Genomic DNA, 19,870 nt, shown 5'->3' with positions numbered 1-19,870 from the left:
TATTCAATTCCTTGCAATATTAAATGATAGAAATCAAATGTAACCATTTATTATAGATTATCCACTTTGACCTTATAAGTGTTGAATTCAATTATTTAAAATAAATCATCATTTAACATAAAAATGATTGAAATAATTCCATAAATTAATCCATGTAAAAAAATATAATTCAATTAAAAATAATAATAATTTATTTAAAAAATTAAAGTTTCAACAATTTAAATGATAGATTACAATGATTCAAATAATAAATGTATAAATTAAATGTTTCCCTCGTAGACAACGTGTTCGAGGTCCTGCTGCTGAAGAACACGTCGGGTCTGGGCTTCAGCTTCAGCCGCGAGGAGATCCTCCTCAGTGAACCCCCCTCCAGCATGGTCCGGGTCAAGAAGCTGTTCCCGGGACAACCGGCCGCCGAGAGCGGGCGCATCAGAGTGGGCGACGTCATCATGAAGGTCAACAAGACGCCCCTCAAAGGACTCTCTCAACATGTATGTTTGGATCCGTGGTCCGCCATGATGTTTCTGGTTTGTTTTTGTTCATGTCCAGCTATGGTTCCTCAGGAGGTGATCTCAGCCTTGAGAGGAACCGGACAAGAAGTCACTTTACTGCTCTGTAGACCTGACCCGGGAGTTCTGCCTCCTGTGGAAACGTCAGCTCTGGTGAGTTCATCACTGCTTCTGTTTGGAACTATGTTAACTTGGGTGTTAAAATACATCAATACATTTATAGTATTGCAGTATTTTTAACCATACTGTGACCATGTTCAACTGTACTGTCTCAACCTTGTTTTGACAATTCAATATTCTGTTGCGATTAAACTTCTGGCCTCTAGATGGCAACAGTCATTATGTCCTCAAGAGCTAAATTAAACCTTGTGGTATCCCGTCTATGACTGAGGACGAGAGGATACAGTAAACAGGTGTATGAAATCAACGATAAAGTTAAAACTCCTGCCCCTAGATGGCAGCAGTCATTATGTCCTCCACAGCTAAATTGAATCTTGTGGGAACCCCTAGCAATGACTGAGGACAAGAGGATACAGTCAATGGTATATATAATATAGATACACTTAAATATCGCAATATTTAATGTCACAATACCGTATCATTTTTTTTTTCAAATTATACTTCACTTGTGGTATTTATTGCAATACAGTATGTGTAAGAACAAATAATTCGATTTTTTTATTTAAAATTGACATGCAAACTTCCATGGCCAATTAAACCTCCGACCTCTAGATGGCAGCAGTCATTACATCCTCCACAGCTAAATTAAATCTCATGAGGTCCTGGTAATGACTGAGGACGAGAGGATACAGTCAACGGTCGTAAGAAAATATCAATACAATATTTAATGCCACAATATGTTTGTTTTTTTTCAAATTATACTTCGCTTGTGGTATTTATTGCAATACAGTATTTGTAAAACCAAATTATTATTTTTTATTTATTTACAATTGACATGCAAATTTCCATGGCCAATTAAACGTCTGGCCTCTAGATGGCAGCATGGTTAGAAAACAAATGAAAGCAGTTACGACTTCGTCAAGAGTCATGTGGTCTGTAAATACTACAACACCAGAGTCAAGTACTGGACAATATTACACATATATACTTGTTACTACTCTATCACAACACCAGAGTCAAGTACTGGACAATACTACACATATATACTTGTTACTAACACAATCACAACACCAGAGTCAAGTACTCGACAGTACTACACATATATACTTGTTACTACACTATCACAACACCAGAGTCAAGTACTGGACAATACTACACATATATACTTGTTACTAACACAATCACAACACCAGAGTCAAGTACTCAACAATACTACACATATATACTTGTTACTACACTATCACAACACCAGAGTCAAGTACTGGACAATACTACACATATATACTTGTTACTAACACAATCACAACACCAGAGTCAAGTACTCGACAGTACTACAAGTACATCCGCAGAGTATCGCAGTATATTGTATCGTTAGCCCTGTATCGTGATATGCATCTTATCATAAGTTTCTTGCCAACATATCAACTTCATATTTCCTCACAGACACCGATGCCGTCCCCAAGGAAGCAGCCGCTGACGGTGTTGGAACCGAAGCAGAATCTAGTCCAAGCAGCCTCTCCAGACGCCAAAGTGAAAAGTACTTCGGGGTCACTGGAGACGGCTCTGGAGAGGCTGCAGCTGAAAACCCCGGCGCGACGCAACAGCTACAGCGACAGCACTGACGGCGACGAGGAGGTGGAGGAGGCCTTCAGCTCCAGGAACATGGAGCAGGCCAGGCAGGCCTGGGAGCGCAGCGTCTACCGGACCCCCAGCGCTAACCTGGGGGGCTACGATCACGCCGCCCAGCTGGACGACTCGACCCACTCGGGCTTCTACACGCCCAACCTGTCCATGAACAGATCGGATCGGAGGTACTTTCTGAATCTCCTCCGGGGTCTCGGTGTGTGACTTCACTTGTGGTCTTCTTCCATCAGCCTCCAGTCCTCACTCGTGCCAGAGGTTCCTCAGTCTACGTCTCCCAGTCCTGACCCCCTGCCGCCCCCCCTGCCTCTGCCCTTGAACCTCACAGCCACCGCTAATGGACAAGACATGGAAGAACTGGTGCCGGTAAGAACTAGTCCAGGCTTTCATGAGGTGATGTTTAAGTGACGAAGCCTTAATTGTTACAAAATGGTTTCTCCACAAAGTAGTGACCATCATGCTTTGCCGCCCAGCCAACCAATCTCAGCTGTGGAACTTTCATAAAGTTTTGTAATGCTAACGCTAACATTACCAAATTGGTAACAAGCTTCTCTCAGCCAATCATGGTGACGCTATTATATGAACGTTTTGATTTAATATAAAAAGCTACAGATTAAGAAAATATACTTCAACTCATGTTTCAACTCCTTCCACTTTGACCTTCAGGTACATTCATGTACTCACACCTAGAAACTACATTCAACTTTAAAAACACTTTTGTCTACCTACTACTAGTACAAATACCACTTTTTGTACTACTACTTCTTCTAGGTACTACTACTTCTACTACATTTTTTTCTACTCCTACTACTACTTCTACCTCTAATTCCAATACTTCTAATACTACTACTTCTGATTCTTCTACTGCTACTTATACTACTAATTGTACTTCTACTTCTTTTACTACTTTTTCTACTTCTACTACTAATTCTATGACTACTTCTACTACTTATTATTCTACTACCTCTAATGCTTTTTCTTCTTCTAATACTTCTACTACTTATTTTACTTCTACTTCTAATTCTACTACTCATTCTACTTCTACTAATTATATGACTACTACTAATTCTTCTACTACCTCTAATACTTATTCTACTTTTACTACTTCTATTACTTCTTATACACTTGCTACTAATTCTACAACTTCTTATAATCCAACTACTACTACTTGTACTTCTTCTACTTCTTCATCTACTTCTACTACAAATTCTACTTTTTTCTTCTTTTTAACCTTTTTCACTTTATTTCAACATTTTTACATCAGTCTTTTTCCTTTAAATTATGTAGTTTAAAAAAATAATTAAAAAAAACGTTTTTAAATTAGTAGTATTTTTTTTTTGTGGAATAACTAAATAAACACAGACTGAGCCCTAAAATATAAAAATTCTAAATATATACAGTGTATATATATATATATGTTTATATATATATATATATATATATATATATATATATATGTTTATATATATATATATGTTTATATATATATATATATGTTTATATATATATATATATATATGTTTATATATATATATATGTTTATATATATATATATATATATATGTTTATATATATATATATATATATATATATATATATATATATATATATACACTATAATATCATTTTATGCTAATGAAAAAAAATCAAAGATTAAATATCTAAAATTAAACCTTCAATATTCCGGTGACACTGAAACCATAAAGTTACACAAATACTAACCTAAACAATGATTTATTTCTTCCTCAGGAGGCAGAACTTCGTGTTTCTCTCTCCAAGTCGGACAAAGGCAGTCTTGGCTTCACGCTCACCAAAGGAAACGATTACGGTTGTTTCATCCACGACATCGTCCAGGATCCTGCCCGAGGAGACGGGAGGCTTCGGCCCGGAGACAGAATGATTATGGTTGGACTTCTCTCCGACACCTGTGACCTGTGACCTGTGATAACTGTTGGTTCTGACCCGTCTGAAGGTGAACAACACCGACGTCACCAACATGGGACACACCGAGGTGGTCAATCTGGTGCGAGCTGCTCCTCGGGTGGTGGACCTGGTGGTGGGAAGAGTTCTTGAGGCTCCAAGACCTCCCTTCGAAGCCCACATCCTTCCTGACATCTGTCTCGCTGACGGCCAGCAGCCCTTGGGTGAGCCACGAGTAGATCAAGTGTCAACATGGAGTAGTGGATAGTAAAAGCCTTTTGGAGTAATAATAGAAAGCCTTTTGGAGTAATACTCCGAAGCCTTGCATGGCACCATCTGGAGTAATACTACATGGCCTTGCAGAGTAATACTATAGAGCCTTGCAGAGTAATACTTTAGAGCCTTGCCGAGTAATACTACGAAACCTTGCAGAGTAATACTATGGCACCATCTGGAGTAATACTACATGGCCTTGCAGAGTAATACTATAGAGCCTTGCAGAGTAATACTTTAGAGCCTTGCCGAGTAATACTACGAAACCTTGCAGAGTAATACTATGGCGCCTCGTGGAGTAATACTACTGAGCCTTGCAGAGTAATAATACTTAGCCTTGCGGAGTAATAATACTGAGCCTTGCAGAGTAATAATACTTAGCCTTGCGGAGTAATAATACTGAGCCTTGCGGAGTAATAATACTTCGCCTTGCGAAGTAATGATACTGAGCCTTGCGGAGTAATACTACATAGGCTTTTAGAGTAATACTACAGAGGCTTGCAGAATAATACTACGAAAACCTTGCGGAGTAATACTACTGAGCCATGCGGAGGAATACTACAGAGCCTTGTGGAGGAATACTACAGAGCCTTGCGGAGTAATACTAAAGACCCTTGCAGAGTAATACTACTGAGCCTTGCCGAGGAATACTACAGAGCCTTGTGGAGGAATACTACAGAGCCTTGCAGAGTAATACTACAGAGCCTTTTGGAGTAATACTACAGACCCTTGCAGAGTAATACTACTGAGCCTTGCAGAGGAATACTACAGAGCCTTGTGGAGGAATACTACAGAGCCTTGTGGAGGAATACTACAGAGCCTTGCAGAGTAATACTACAGAGCCTTGCGGAGTAATACTACGAAAACCTTGCAGAGGAATACTACAGAGCCTTGCGGAGTAATACTACGAAAACCTTGCAGAGGAATACTACAGAGCCTTGCGGAGGAATACTACGAAAACCTTGCAGAGGAATACTACAGAGCCTTGCGGAGTAATACTACGAAAACCTTGCAGAGGAATACTACAGAGCCTTGCAGAATAATGCCATGCAGTAATTTGTGAAAGGATCCCAAATATGAACATAATTTAGATAAATTGAGCCTCTAAAAATAAAAGGACAACATATTCCGATAGATACTTTGTTTAACTGAAAGTCTAGTAAACATACAATTTTTTGGCCCTTGACTTATATTGTTTATTTATAGTTTAGTAAAGGCATCATTTTCATGAGCTGGACTTCCCTCAGGTCTGGATCTGGACGGAGGCAGCGACAGCATATACGGGGTCTTGTTCGTGAAAAAAGTCCTGGCAGGATCGACGGCCTCCGAGGACGGGAGCCTGAAACCCCTGGACCTGATCCACTACATCAACGGCGCCCCCACCATGGACCTGACCCTCAGCGAGAGCCGCAGACTGCTGGAGCTGTCGCGCAGCAACCTGACCATCAAGGCCACGAGGTTCTCGTCACGAGCCAGACTCGTCGTTTGAACTCATTTTAAAGTCATGCTTGTCTGTGATTGGTCCACAGAGAAGGACGACCTGTCTTCCCCAAACACAAGAGCGTCTCCTTCCTCAACAACAACGGCTCGGAGGCGCCGAGCAGCATCAACGGTGCGTCTTTACTCAAGAGTAGACTTTACTCATAGTTTGATATTATAATAAATCTAAAATAAATGATCTAAATGCAATACTTTTTCATTTGTAGCCTTTAAAGTTCAATTTAAGAATGTTAGTATAACAAGGCCACCATTAGCCATAGTTTTTGCCCCTCCGGGTCACCTTGACCCTGAGATTACGCAAGGGTTGAAACCTTTCAATATACAAATTATGTTATTCAATTATTAATTTAAATTAATTTAAATTAAAAATTAATTAATTAAAGTTTCAACATTGGAATATTAAATTAAATGATTCAGTATTCATACTGTACTGACACAAATTAATTGTATGTTCAGGAATGATTGAACCATTAAAATAATAATGGAAATGTCTACTTATTTTTTAAAACTGTTCTTTAATCATATTTAAATCAACTGAGACATTGTAACATATGAGTGAACAAATAAAGCCCTAGATGTCAGATTATTGAATGTTTAAATTTAACATTTTAAATGTTGAAACTTTGTTATTTTTTAAGTATTACATTATATATATATATATATATATTTTTTTTTTAGAATTTCTATATATTAAGGTTGAATTTGTTTTTATTAAGTAATTAAATAAAAAATAAATATTTTTATTTTAAGTTTATTTTTCAATAATGAAATTAAATGATGTATATATTGAAATGTTGAATTGTTTTATATTAAATAAATTAATTCAATAAATTGTATATTTAAAGCTTGAATAAGTTAAAAAAAATTATATTGTTGTGGGTTTTTGAACATTGAATAATTTAATTAAAACATATATATATTTCATAAAGTAATGCATTTTTACTCAATATTTAAAATGTATAACTGCAATAATTCAAAAATAAACTTTCTTAATTCTAAAATAAAATCAGTCTTTTAAATTTTATATAAAATGTTTTTATAATAGTGTCACCATGATTGAAAGTTATATATTATACTATTGGGTACACACATGTGTAAATAATCTAAAGTAAATCCTGAGTCAACAAGAGTTAAAGAAACTGAACTAAAGAAGTTGAGATCAAAATAAATCCTTGTTGTTGTTTAATCTGGTTTTTCATGTTTTTTGTTTCAGGATTTTTCAAAGCAGATAATGCTGGAGATTCTTTCGCTGCACTTTGTCCCGTCGAGGTAGATTTCTCTCCACTTGTATCGAGCGTTTGTTTGTATTAGTTTAAGGTACACTTGTCGACTCTCTGCAGGAGGAGGTCATCACTCTGGATATGGAGAAGCCGCCGTCAGGAGGTCTGGGCTTCTCTGTGATCGGAGGAGAAACAGGAATATTTATCAAGTATTTGACTCCGGGAGGTCCTGCTGAGACGAGCAACAAGCTGCAGATCGGAGATCGACTCTTGAAAGTGAGGATTGTTGATCCCAGTTGAGACTGTGACTGAGAAGATTACACAACATTCAGATGGAAAACTTTGTTCATTCACAACAAAAACATTCAGATGGAAAACATTTTAGTACATGTTCATGTGGGATTCTACTAGAGAGGGCTGCGTATTACTGCTAGTATATATCTTCTCTCACTATGTTTGAATTCTGGTTGTAGTACCGTTTGGTATTACTCCACCAGACTCCGTAGTATAACTCCACGAGACTCCATAATATTACTCCAAAATATTACTCCACAAAGATCTCTAGTATAACTTCACCAGACTCCGTAGTATAACTCCACAAGACTCCATAATATTACTCCACAAAGATCTCTAGTATTACTCCACCATTCTCTGCAGCATAACTCCACTCCACTTCAAAGTATTAGTCTGCAGGACTTCGTAGTATTACTCCATCAAATTTTGTTGTATTTATCTGCTGAACTTCGTAGTATTACTCTGCTGAAATTCGTAGTATAACTCTGCCAGATTTAGTAGTATTACACCGCTGGACTCAGTAGTATTACTCCACCGGACTTAGAAGTATTACTCTGCCGGACTTCGTAGTATTACTTCACTGGGCTTGGTAGTATTACTCCGCCCGGACTCAGTAGTATTACTCTACCTGATTCAGTAGTATTACTACACATGACTCAGTAGTATTACTTCCCCTGACTCAGTAATATTACTCTGCCGGACTCAGTCCATTAATACGCCAGACACGGTAGTATTACTCCACTGGACTTAGAAGTATTACTCTGCCGGACTTCGTAGTATTACTTCACTGGGCTTGTTAGTATTACTCCGCCCGGACTCAGTAGTATTACTCTGCCTGAGTCAGTAGTATTACTACACCTGACTCAGTAATATTACTCCACCGGACTTAGAAGTATTACTCTGCCGGACTTCGTAGTATTACTTCACTGGGCTTGTTAGTATTACTCCGCCCGGACTCAGTAGTATTACTCTGCCTGAGTCAGTAGTATTACTACACCTGACTCAGTAGTATTACTTCCCCTGACTCAGTAATATTACTCTGTAGGACTCAGTCCATTAATACGCCGGACACGGTAGTATTACTCCCATTACAACGCTCTGAAGAGCCCTACAGTATCAGACAGAGATGTTTGTCGTGAAGGTCACGTGATCACCTTTTCAATCCGTCCTGGTTCAAAGGTCAACGAGGACCTCATGACGGGGATCTCTCACATCAAAGCTGTCACCACCATCCGTAAAGCGTCGGGTCTGGTTCACCTGGTGGTGTCCAGACCCCCGGACCAGAACCCCAACACCTACCTGGCGTACCTGCCCATCAACTCCGACCAGTGCAACGGAAACACAGGTGTGATCTGGTGTGTCTGTGTGTCTCGTCTTCTCTTGTGAACGAGGGATGATGACGTTTCTCTTCCAGACGTGAGCGAAGACAGTGGAGTGAAGAGCAAGTTGTGTGATGAAGAGAAGACACGTGGGTTGTCTCTGCCGCCCATAGGTACGACAGCTTCATCTCTTCTTCTATCTCTTCTTTATCTCTTCTTTATCTCTTCTTTCATCTCTTCTTCTTTATCTGTTCTTCTTTTTCTTTTCTTCTTTATCTGTTCTTATTTCATCTTTTCTTATTCCATCTTTTCTTCTTTCATCTCTTCTTCTTCCATCTCTTCTTCTTTCATCCTTTCTTCTTCCATCTGTTCTTCTTTCATCCTTTCTTCTTCCATCTTTTCTTTCATCTCTTCTTCTTTCATCTGTTCTTCATTCATCTCTTCTCCTTTCATCCTTTCTTCTTCCATCTCTTCTTTCATCCTTTCTTCTTTCATCCTTCCTTCTTTTATCTCTTCTTCTTCTATCTATTCTTCCCTGATCTGTTCTTCTTCCATCTCTTCTTCTTCCATCTGTTCTTCATTCATCTCTTCTTCTTTTATTCTTTCTTCTTTCAACTCTTCTTCTTCCATCTCTTCTTCCCTCATCGGTTCTTCTTCCATCTCTTCTTCTTCCATCTGTTCTTCTTTCATCCTTTCTTCTTCCATCTCTTCTTTCCTCTCTTCTTCTTTCATCTCTTCTTCTTTATCTGTTCTTCATTCATCTCTTCTCCTTTCATCCTTTCTTCTTCCATCTCTTCTTTCATCCTTTCTTCTTTCATCCTTCCTTCTTTTATCTCTTCTTCTTCCATCTATTCTTCCCTGATCTGTTCTTCTTCCATCTCTTCTTCTTCCATCTGTTCTTCATTCATCTCTTCTTCTTTCATCCTTTCTTTCATCCTTTCTTCTTTCAACTCTTCTTCTTCCATCTCTTCTTCCCTCATCGGTTCTTCTTCCATCTCTTCTTTCCTCTCTTCTTTCATCTCTTCTTCTTTCATCTCTTCTTCTTTATCTGTTCTTCATTCATCTCTTCTTCTTTCATCCCTTCTTCTCAGACTATGACGATGAACGAGAGAAGAAGACGAGTGCGGAGCTCTCTGAGGACACGGACTGCGACGGTTCGTCTCTACCTGAAGACTCACCTGAGGTCCAACATCTCATCTTCATTATTCCTCGTCAACATTTTACTCTTTATTGATTCATTTTGTTCTTCGTCCAGAGCTCCAGACAAGTTGAGTGGCAGGAGGAGAGTGTAGATGATCCCAGGAACGAGAAGTGAGCGTCTTAAAATTACTAAAAAAAAAGACTTTCTTGTGTGTTTTCTGTTATGTTGACATAGAAAAATTGAATGATTGACTTTAACATTTCACATGTTGAAACTTTCTTTTTTTTATAAAAATATTTTAAGGGTTTATTAAACATTCAATTATTATTTTTCCAATTGAATTTGATAAGTTCTATATTAAATGGTTAAATTATAAATAGTTTTTAAATCATTAAATTTAATCATTTGTATATTTGATTAAGTTTTAGGGAAATGTTAAAGTTTTTCAAGCATTTCACTTAATTTATTATAAATAAATGTACTTATTTCCATATAAATTAATTAGATTTTTTTTTTTTTATAATAAAATAATAATAATAAAATTGTTTTTAAAATGTTTTTAAAATATTTTTTATTCTTTTTAATTTAAAACCAAAATGTATATTTTTAAACTTAATATATAATTGGAAACAAAAATTAAAGGATCTTTTTAAATATTTTTATTCCATTCATTTGAAAATACATTTTCTAAATCAATTTTTTTTATTTATTCGCAGTCTTTTAAATTTAACATCTAAATGTTGATGTAATAGTGACACCATTTTTATTTTTATTACATTTTTTTTACTCATTTTTTAAACATTTTTTTTTTAAACAAAATAAATTCAATGTTTTTAATATAATAAATATTTAATGACATTTGTCAAATAAACAAATTATTGAATTTTTTTAGAATCCCTTATTAGTCCCGCGAGGGGAAATTCAACCATTGAATACAATATTAATTCAAAAAAATAAATTCAAAGTTAATTCAATGTACTAATGTTAAATTCAATTATTGAATATGGTTTTGACACTGATTGACGTCCATGATTGACAGTTACCTGCAGATGAGTGCGGCTCAGCCGGAGGAGGACGAGATCACGTGGGGAAGCGAAGAACTTCCCATCGAAAACATGAATTCTTCGTCCAGAGACGGTGAGGAAGTCAAGAACTTGACGTCAAAACGAACAAAAACGATTAAATATGAAGAATTCAAGGAGCGTTTCTCGTCCTCCAGATGGTCCGATCATCACGGAGGACGAGCTGACGTCGCTGCCTCTGGTGCGGGTGGTTCCTGACGGGCAGTACGTGGGTCCCAAGCTCAACACGGTGGTCCGGATGATACGAGGGCTGCTGGAGCAGAAGGTTCCGCTGCAGGAGTTCGAGGTAAAACCTCTTTTATTCTCTCCGTCGTCGCTGGTTTTCTGTTTTTGGTTTCGATCAAATCCTTCTTCTGCAGAACCTTCAGAACCTGCAGCCGCTGGACGACTGTTTGATCGGACAGACGAAGGAGAACAAGAAGAAGAACCGCTACAAGAACATCGTCCCATGTGAGTTTATCTGTGTTGAATCGACCAAAGAATACTTTTTGTTTCTTTTTATGATGGAAGTAGATTTATTTTAAATTTTTATCTCCTAATTATTCCTCCTTTTTGTTATTATTATGTTATTCTGATAATTCTGTGTCAAAATGAGCTTCGTTGTATAAAGAAAATCTCTTTTCGAACATTTTAAATGTTGGAATCTAACCAATGATTTCTAATCGTTTATTTATTATTAGACACATATATATATATATATTTATATCAGTATCATCAGAATATTAAATTGTTTTATTTAAGATTTCAAAAGTTGTTTTTATTAAAAATGTAACCGATTCTACTCTCTTTTTTTTTTTAAGCTTAATTGTAACAAAGAAAACAATAAATCTATTTATTTATTTTTCAAAATGTACACATTATTTTACATATTGGGTTAATTAATTTTAATTCCAATAATTCATAAAAAAAAAAAATTAAATATCTTATTATTTAAATTTTATTTTTAATCTATAAATATAAATGTTGCTTTTATTTTTTATATAAAAGGCTACAAAAATAAAACATAATAATAAAAATAATAACAATAATAATACAATAATAAAAAAAAAGATATTCAGAAAATATTTTTTAATTGTTCAAACTGTATAATTAAAATAAAATGAAAAAATAAATATATATAATATATATATATATTGTTTTAAAATAAGACATTTTTCGGAATATTTTCATACGTTCATTTTATTATTATTATTATTTCTTAATTTTCTTAATTATTGTTTTAATTTAATTTTATATTTTTAATTTTGATTTTCGTAGCCTCTTATATATATAAAATAATACTATAATGCCAACATTTATATTTATAGATATAAAATAAATAATAATAATACATTTAATATTATATATATATACATACAATTTAAAAAATAAATTATATTTTTCTTATTTAAAAAAATCCAATCTTTCTATGTATAAATTATTAAAATCAATTTTTCAAGAAAATTGCTTAAAAAAAACATTTCAAATGTTAAATCCAACAATATTCTGATGTCACTGATAGTTAACCATCACTAAATTGTGTTTCATCCTCATCTTCATCATCATCTTCATCATCATCATCATCATCATCTTCATCATCATCATCATCATCATCATCATCATCATCATCATCATCATCATCATCTTCATCATCATCATCATCTTCTTCATCTTCATGATCCAGTCGACACGACGCGCGTGATGCTAGGTCAGGACGGCGGCTACATCAACGCCAACTTCATCAACATGCCGGTGAAGGACGAGGACTTCATGTACGTGGCCTGCCAGGGACCCCTGCCCACCACTCTGGGGGACTTCTGGCAGATGGTCTGGGAGCAGAAGTCCAACGTCATCGCCATGATGACGCAGGAGGTGGAGGGAGGGAAGGTCAAGTGTCAGCGCTACTGGCCGGACACGCCCCGGGCGGCGGAGATGGTGGACGACCGGCTGCAGATCATGCTGATCAAAGACCAACATCTGGACAACTTTATCATACGACTCATCCAAGTCAAGGACACTCAGGTGCGTTTATGGGATTCACCTGGTTTTTGTGTTTAAAGTGTTTTATTGACTTGATTAAGTTTTATTACAAATATAAAATGAAATTTAAAATTTAAAATATTCAGAACATTTTTTTCAAAGATACCGAACTTTGTATTAAAAAATGTATACAAAATAATTATTTTTTCTTTAATCAAAGTATTTTATTGACAATTTTTATTAAAAATATAAAATGAAATAAAATAAATTATGAAATGGAAATAATCAGAAAATATTTTTTAATTCTTCAAATAGGTATAACAAACTCTGTGTAAAAATATATACTTTTATTTTTTAATATAACACCTGTTTTTCTCTTTAATGAAAATATTTTATTGACTTTTTATTTATTTATTAAAAATTAAATTAAAAATATTCAGAAAGTATTTTTCAAAAATACCATACTTTGTAAGTAAGTCATTTATATTTGTAGAGCGCTTTTGTAAATAAATATATATAAATATTATAATTTTTAATACAACACATGTTTGTCTATTGAATGAAAGTATTTTATTGTCAATTTTAATTTAACTTCTTAAATGTTTAAGCTTTACAGTATTTACTAAATGTTACTTTTTAAGCATTTTTATATATATATATATATATTATTAATATCAAAAATTAACTTTTAAGTTGAACATTTCAATTTAAAAATTATTAACTTTAAATATTTAAAAAACAACAAATTCATCATTTCAATATAAACATAATTAACTTTAAATACTTACAAAATATTAATAATTGAACATTTCTATTTAAAAACAATTAACTTTAAATATTAACAAATAATAATAATTCAACATTTCAATATAAAAATAATTGACTTTAAATATTTAAAAAACAACAAATTCAACATTTGAATATAAAAATAATTTAATTTTAAATATTTTAAATAAATTCAATATTTGAATACAAAAATAATTAACTTTAAATATAAAAACAAGTTAATAATTTCAATATAAAAAAGTATTAACTTTAAATATATAAAAAAAATCATCATTTCAATACAAAAAAGTATTAACTTTAAATATTTAAAAAACAACAAATTCAACATTTCAATATAAAAATAATTAACTAAAAAAAAGTATTAACTTTAAATATAAAAAAAATCAACATTTCAATACAAAAAGTATTAACTTTAAATATTTACAAAATATTAATAATTGAACATTTCTATTTAAAAACAATTAACTTTAAATATTAACAAATAATAATAATTCAACATTTCAATATAAAAATAATTGACTTTAAATATTTAAAAAACAACAAATTCAACATTTGAATATAAAAATAATTTAATTTTAAATATTTAAAATAAATTCAATATTTGAATACAAAAATAATTTACTTTAAATATAAAAACAAGTTAATAATTTCAATATAAAAAAGTATTAACTTTAAATATATAAAAAAATCATCATTTCAATACAAAAAAGTATTAACTTTAAATATTTAAAAAACAACAAATTCAACATTTAAATATAAAAATAATTAACTAAAAAAAAGTATTAACTTTAAATATAAAAAAAATCAACATTTCAATACAAAAAGTATTAACTTTAAATATTTACAAAATATTAATAATTGAACATTTCTATTTAAAAACAATTAACTTTAAATATTAACAAATAATAATAATTCAACATTTCAATATAAAGATAATTGACTTTAAATATTTAAAAAACAACTAATTCAACATTTGAATATAAAAATAATTTAATTTTAAATATTTAAAATAAATTCAATATTTGAATACAAAAATAATTAACTTTAAATATAAAAACAAGTTAATAATTTCAATATAAAAAAGTATTAACTTTAAATATATAAAAAAAAATCATCATTTCAATACAAAAAAGTATTAACTTTATATATTTAAAAAAAACTACAAATTCAACATTTGAATATAAAAATAATTTAATTTTAAATATTTAAAATAAATTCAATATTTGAATACAAAAATAATTAACTTTAAATATAAAAACAAGTTAATAATTTCAATATAAAAAAGTATTAACTTTAAATATTTAAAAAAATCATCATTTCAATACTAAAAAGTATTAACTTTAAATATTTAAAAAACAACAAATTCAACATTTCAATATAAAAATAATTAACTAAAAAAAAGTTAACTTTAAATATAAAAAAAATCAACATTTGAATACAAAAAGTATTAACTTTAAATCTAAAAACAAGTTAATAATTTCAATATAAAAAACTATTAACTTTAAATATTTAAAAAACAACAAATTCAACATTTGAATATAAAAATAATTTAATTTTAAATATTTAAAATAAATTCAATATTTGAATATAAAAATAATTAACTTTAAATATAAAAACAAGTTAATAATTTCAATATAAAAAAGTATTAACTTTAAATATTTAAAAAACAACTAATTCAACATTTCAATATAAAAATAATTTAATTTTAAATATTTAAAATAAATTCAATATTTGAATACAAAAATAATTAACTTTAAATATAAAAACAAGTTAATAATTTCAATACTAAAAAGTATTAACTTTAAATATTTAAAAAACAACAAATTCAACATTTGAATATAAAAATAATTTAATTTTAAATATTTAAAATAAATTCAATATTTGAATACAAAAATAATTAACTTTAAATATAAAAACAAGTTAATAATTTCAATACTAAAAAGTATTAACTTTAAATATTTAAAAAACAACAAATTCAACATTTCAATATAAAAATAATTTAATTTTAAATATTTAAAATAAATTCAATATTTGAATACAAAAATAATTAACTTTAAATATAAAAACAAGTTAATAATTTCAATATAAAAAACTATTAACTTTAAATATTTAAAAAACAACAAATTCAACATTTGAATATAAAAATAATTTAATTTTAAATATTTAAAATAAATTCAATATTTGAATACAAAAATAATTAACTTTAAATATAAAAACAAGTTAATAATTTCAATACTAAAAAGTATTAACTTTAAATATTTAAAAAACAACAAATTCAACATTTCAATATAAAAATAATTAACTAAAAATAAGTATTAACTTTAAATATGAAAAAAAAATCAACATTTCAATACAAAAAGTATTAACTTTAAATCTAAAAACAAGTCAATGATTTGAATAGAAATGTTAATAGTAATACAACGATGTCTCCAGACGGAGGAGGTGCAGCTGGTCACTCACCTCAACTACATGGGTTGGCCGGATCACGGGACGCCGTCTCAGCCGGAGCAGCTTCTGACCTTCATCTCCTTCATGAGACACGTCCATCGCTCTGGACCCGTCATCACTCACTGCAGCGCCGGCATCGGTCGCTCAGGAACACTGATCTGCATCGACGTGGTGCTGGGACTCATCAGTAAAGACGCCGACGTGAGACGCTTAAATACACTTTATATGAAGTATAGTTTAAAATATTTATATTTGATTTATAAATATGTACTCTTAACATGACAACAGCGTTTTGTTCATTGTTGTGTTGCAATTACACTTCCTGCCACTTGATGGCAGCAGTCATTACATCATCCACAGTTAAAATCCTGTGAAATCCTGTGATGACTGAGGACGAGAGGATACAATGACTCCATGTTAGGACATATTTTGATTTGAAAACAAATGAAAGCAGTTACGACTTCGCCAAGAGTCATGTGATCTGTGAATTCAAGTAGTAAAAACTCTATCATGCTCTCGCTTTATCTCTATCCCGCTCTCTCTCGCTCTCTATCTCGCTCTCTCTCGCTGGAACTCTATCTCGCTCTCTCTCGCTCCATCTCGCTTTATCTCGCTCTCTCTCGCTCTATCTCGCTCTATCTCACTCTATCTCTCTCTCTATCTCACTCTCGCTCTATCTCGCTCTATCCTGCTCTCGCTTTATCTCTATCCCGCTCTATCTCGCTCTCTCTCGCTTTATCTCTATCCTGCTCAATCTCGCTCTCTCTCGCTTTATCTCTATTTCGCTATATCTCGCTCTATCTCGCTCTCTCTAGTTTTATCTCGCTTTATCTCACTCTCTCTCGCTCTATCCCACTCTATCCCGCTCTATCTCACTCTATCCCACTCTATCTCTCTCTCTCTCTCTCTCTCTCTCTATCTCACTCTCGCTCTATCCTGCTCTCGCTTTATCTCTATCCCGCTCTATCTCGCTCTCTCTCGCTTTATCTCTATCCTGCTCAATCTCGCTCTCTCTCGCTTTATCTCTATTTCGCTATATCTCGCTCTATCTCACTCTCTCTAGTTTTATCTCGCTTTATCTCGCTCTCTCTCGCTCTATCCCACTCTATACCGCTCTATCTCACTCTATCCCACTCTATCTCTCTCTCTGTTGCAATTACACTTCCTGCCACTTGATGGCAGCAGTCATTACATCATCCACAGTTAAAATCCTGTGAAATCCTGTGATGACTGAGGACGAGAGGATACAATGACTCCATGTTAGGACATATTTTGATTTGAAAACAAATGAAAGCAGTTACGACTTCGCCAAGAGTCATGTGATCTGTGAATTCAAGTAGTAAAAACTCTATCATGCTCTCGCTTTATCTCTATCCCGCTCTCTCTCGCTCTCTATCTCGCTCTCTCTCGCTGGAACTCTATCTCGCTCTCTCGCGCTCCATCTCGCTTTATCTCGCTCTCTCTCGCTCTATCTCGCTCTATCTCACTCTATCTCTCTCTCTATCTCACTCTCGCTCTATCTCGCTCTATCCTGCTCTCGCTTTATCTCTATCCCGCTCTATCTCGCTCTCTCTCGCTTTATCTCTATCCTGCTCAATCTCGCTCTCTCTCGCTTTATCTCTATTTCGCTATATCTCGCTCTATCTCACTCTCTCTAGTTTTATCTCGCTTTATCTCGCTCTCTCTCGCTCTATCCCACTCTATCCCGCTCTATCTCACTCTATCCCACTCTATCTCTCTCTCTGTTGCAATTACACTTCCTGCCACTTGATGGCAGCAGTCATTACATCATCCACAGTTAAAATCCTGTGAAATCCTGTGATGACTGAGGACGAGAGGATACAATGACTCCATGTTAGGACATATTTTGATTTGAAAACAAATGAAAGCAGTTACGACTTCGCCAAGAGTCATGTGATCTGTGAATTCAAGTAGTAAAAACAAGGAGTAGAATAAGTAGTAGTGGGAGTGGAAGTAGTAGTAAATAAGTAAGTAAGTAATTTTTATTTATATAGTGCTTTTCCAGACCAGGGTCACAAAGCGCTTAAACAATCAAAACAATATTCAATAAAGTATATACTTATACTTATATATAGTATAATTAGTAGTAGAAGTATTATAAGAACGTATTGGTATAAGTAGAAGTAATATTATAATTAGTAGTAGAAGTAGCAATAGAAGTAGTATAATAATTCGTAGTAAATGTAGAAGAAGTATTGGTGAGCGTAGAAGAATTAGTAGAATTAGTTGAAGAAGTAGTAGTAGAAGTAAAAGAAGTAGTAGTGAAAGTAGAAGTATTATAAGTAGTAGTATAAGTAGCAATAGAAGTAGTTTAATAATTCGTAGTAAATGTAGAAGAAGTAGTAGTAGTAAAATAATTAGTAGTTGAATTAGTAGAAGAAGAAGTAGTAGAAGAAGTAGAGGTAGAAATAGTAGAAGTATTAGTAGTTGTAGTAAGTATTAAAAGTAGTATTAGAAGTAGAATAAGTAGTAGGAGTAAAACAAGTAGTAGAGTTAGTGGAAGAATAAGTAGTATAAGTATTAAAAGTGGTAGTATTGGTAGTAGAATACATAGTCGTAGTAGTAGTAAGTAGACAAAAGTGTTTTTAAAGTTGAATGTAGTTCTAGGTGTGAGTACATAAATGTACCTGAAGGTCAAATGTAAAAAAAAAAAAAGTCTTTAAACTTTATAAATTCTCCAGTTAAAGTATTGATCCCAGCAGTGATGTAGTAATAAATACTCACTAATACTCCAATGTCTCCCTCAGTTTGACATCTCGGACGTGGTGCGGAGCATGAGGCTCCAGAGACAAGGGATGGTTCAGACTGAGGTGAGGTTTATCATCCATCCATCCATCCATCCATCCATCCATCCATCCATCCATCCATCCATCCATCCATCCATCCATCCATCCATCCATCCATCCATCCATCCATCCATCCATCCATCCATCCATCCATCCATCCATCCATCCATCCATCCATCCATCCATCCATCCATCCATCCATCCATCCATCCATCCATCCATCCATCCATCCATCCATCCATCCATCCATCCATCCATCCATCCATCCATCCATCCATCCATCCATCCATCCATCCATCCATCCATCCATCCATCCATCCATCCATCCATCCATCCATCCATCCATCCATCCATCCATCCATCCATCCATCCATCCATCCATCCATCCATCCATCCATCCATCCATCCATCCATCCATCCATCCATCCATCCATCCATCCATCCATCCATCCATCCATCCATCCATCCATCCATCCATCCATCCATCCATCCATCCATCCATCCATCCATCCATCCATCCATCCATCCATCCATCCATCCATCCATCCATCCATCCATCCATCCATCCATCCATCCATCCATCCATCCATCCATCCATCCATCCATCCATCCATCCATCCATCCATCCATCCATCCATCCATCCATCCATCCATCCATCCATCCATCCATCCATCCATCCATCCATCCATCCATCCATCCATCCATCCATCCATCCATCCATCCATCCATCCATCCATCCATCCATCCATCCATCCATCCCAACATCCATCCATCCCAACATCCATCCATCCCAACATCCATCCATCCCAACATCCATCCATCCCAACATCCATCCATCCCAACATCCATC

The 19,870-nt window shown here is 33.7% G+C and overlaps 1 protein-coding gene across 4 annotated transcripts in view; it reads left to right on the top strand.

Annotated features, from left to right (window-relative positions):
- Window positions 1-19,870, top strand: part of ptpn13 (protein tyrosine phosphatase non-receptor type 13) — a 76,636-nt gene that overhangs the window by 54,357 nt on the left and 2,409 nt on the right. For all 4 annotated transcript variants that reach the window (XM_087790621.1, XM_087790623.1, XM_087790622.1 and 1 more), the window contains 20 exons: window positions 280-491; window positions 564-662; window positions 2,073-2,440; window positions 2,504-2,636; window positions 4,020-4,175; window positions 4,243-4,414; window positions 5,711-5,921; window positions 5,993-6,075; window positions 7,177-7,232; window positions 7,304-7,459; window positions 8,657-8,822; window positions 8,892-8,969; window positions 9,888-9,979; window positions 10,052-10,107; window positions 10,977-11,074; window positions 11,157-11,305; window positions 11,379-11,469; window positions 12,683-13,020; window positions 16,198-16,413; window positions 18,981-19,043. In XM_087790621.1, the coding sequence (XP_087646747.1) occupies window positions 280-491; window positions 564-662; window positions 2,073-2,440; window positions 2,504-2,636; window positions 4,020-4,175; window positions 4,243-4,414; window positions 5,711-5,921; window positions 5,993-6,075; window positions 7,177-7,232; window positions 7,304-7,459; window positions 8,657-8,822; window positions 8,892-8,969; window positions 9,888-9,979; window positions 10,052-10,107; window positions 10,977-11,074; window positions 11,157-11,305; window positions 11,379-11,469; window positions 12,683-13,020; window positions 16,198-16,413; window positions 18,981-19,043 (2,993 nt within the window). The remainder of the gene's footprint in view (window positions 1-279; window positions 492-563; window positions 663-2,072; window positions 2,441-2,503; window positions 2,637-4,019; window positions 4,176-4,242; window positions 4,415-5,710; window positions 5,922-5,992; window positions 6,076-7,176; window positions 7,233-7,303; window positions 7,460-8,656; window positions 8,823-8,891; window positions 8,970-9,887; window positions 9,980-10,051; window positions 10,108-10,976; window positions 11,075-11,156; window positions 11,306-11,378; window positions 11,470-12,682; window positions 13,021-16,197; window positions 16,414-18,980; window positions 19,044-19,870) is intronic.

Source organism: Callionymus lyra, chromosome 5, assembly GCF_982586985.1.
Source record: "Callionymus lyra chromosome 5, fCalLyr1.hap1.1, whole genome shotgun sequence".
Classification (NCBI taxonomy): Eukaryota; Metazoa; Chordata; class Actinopteri; order Syngnathiformes; family Callionymidae; genus Callionymus; species Callionymus lyra.
This window is presented reverse-complemented; position numbering and strand designations above follow the sequence as displayed.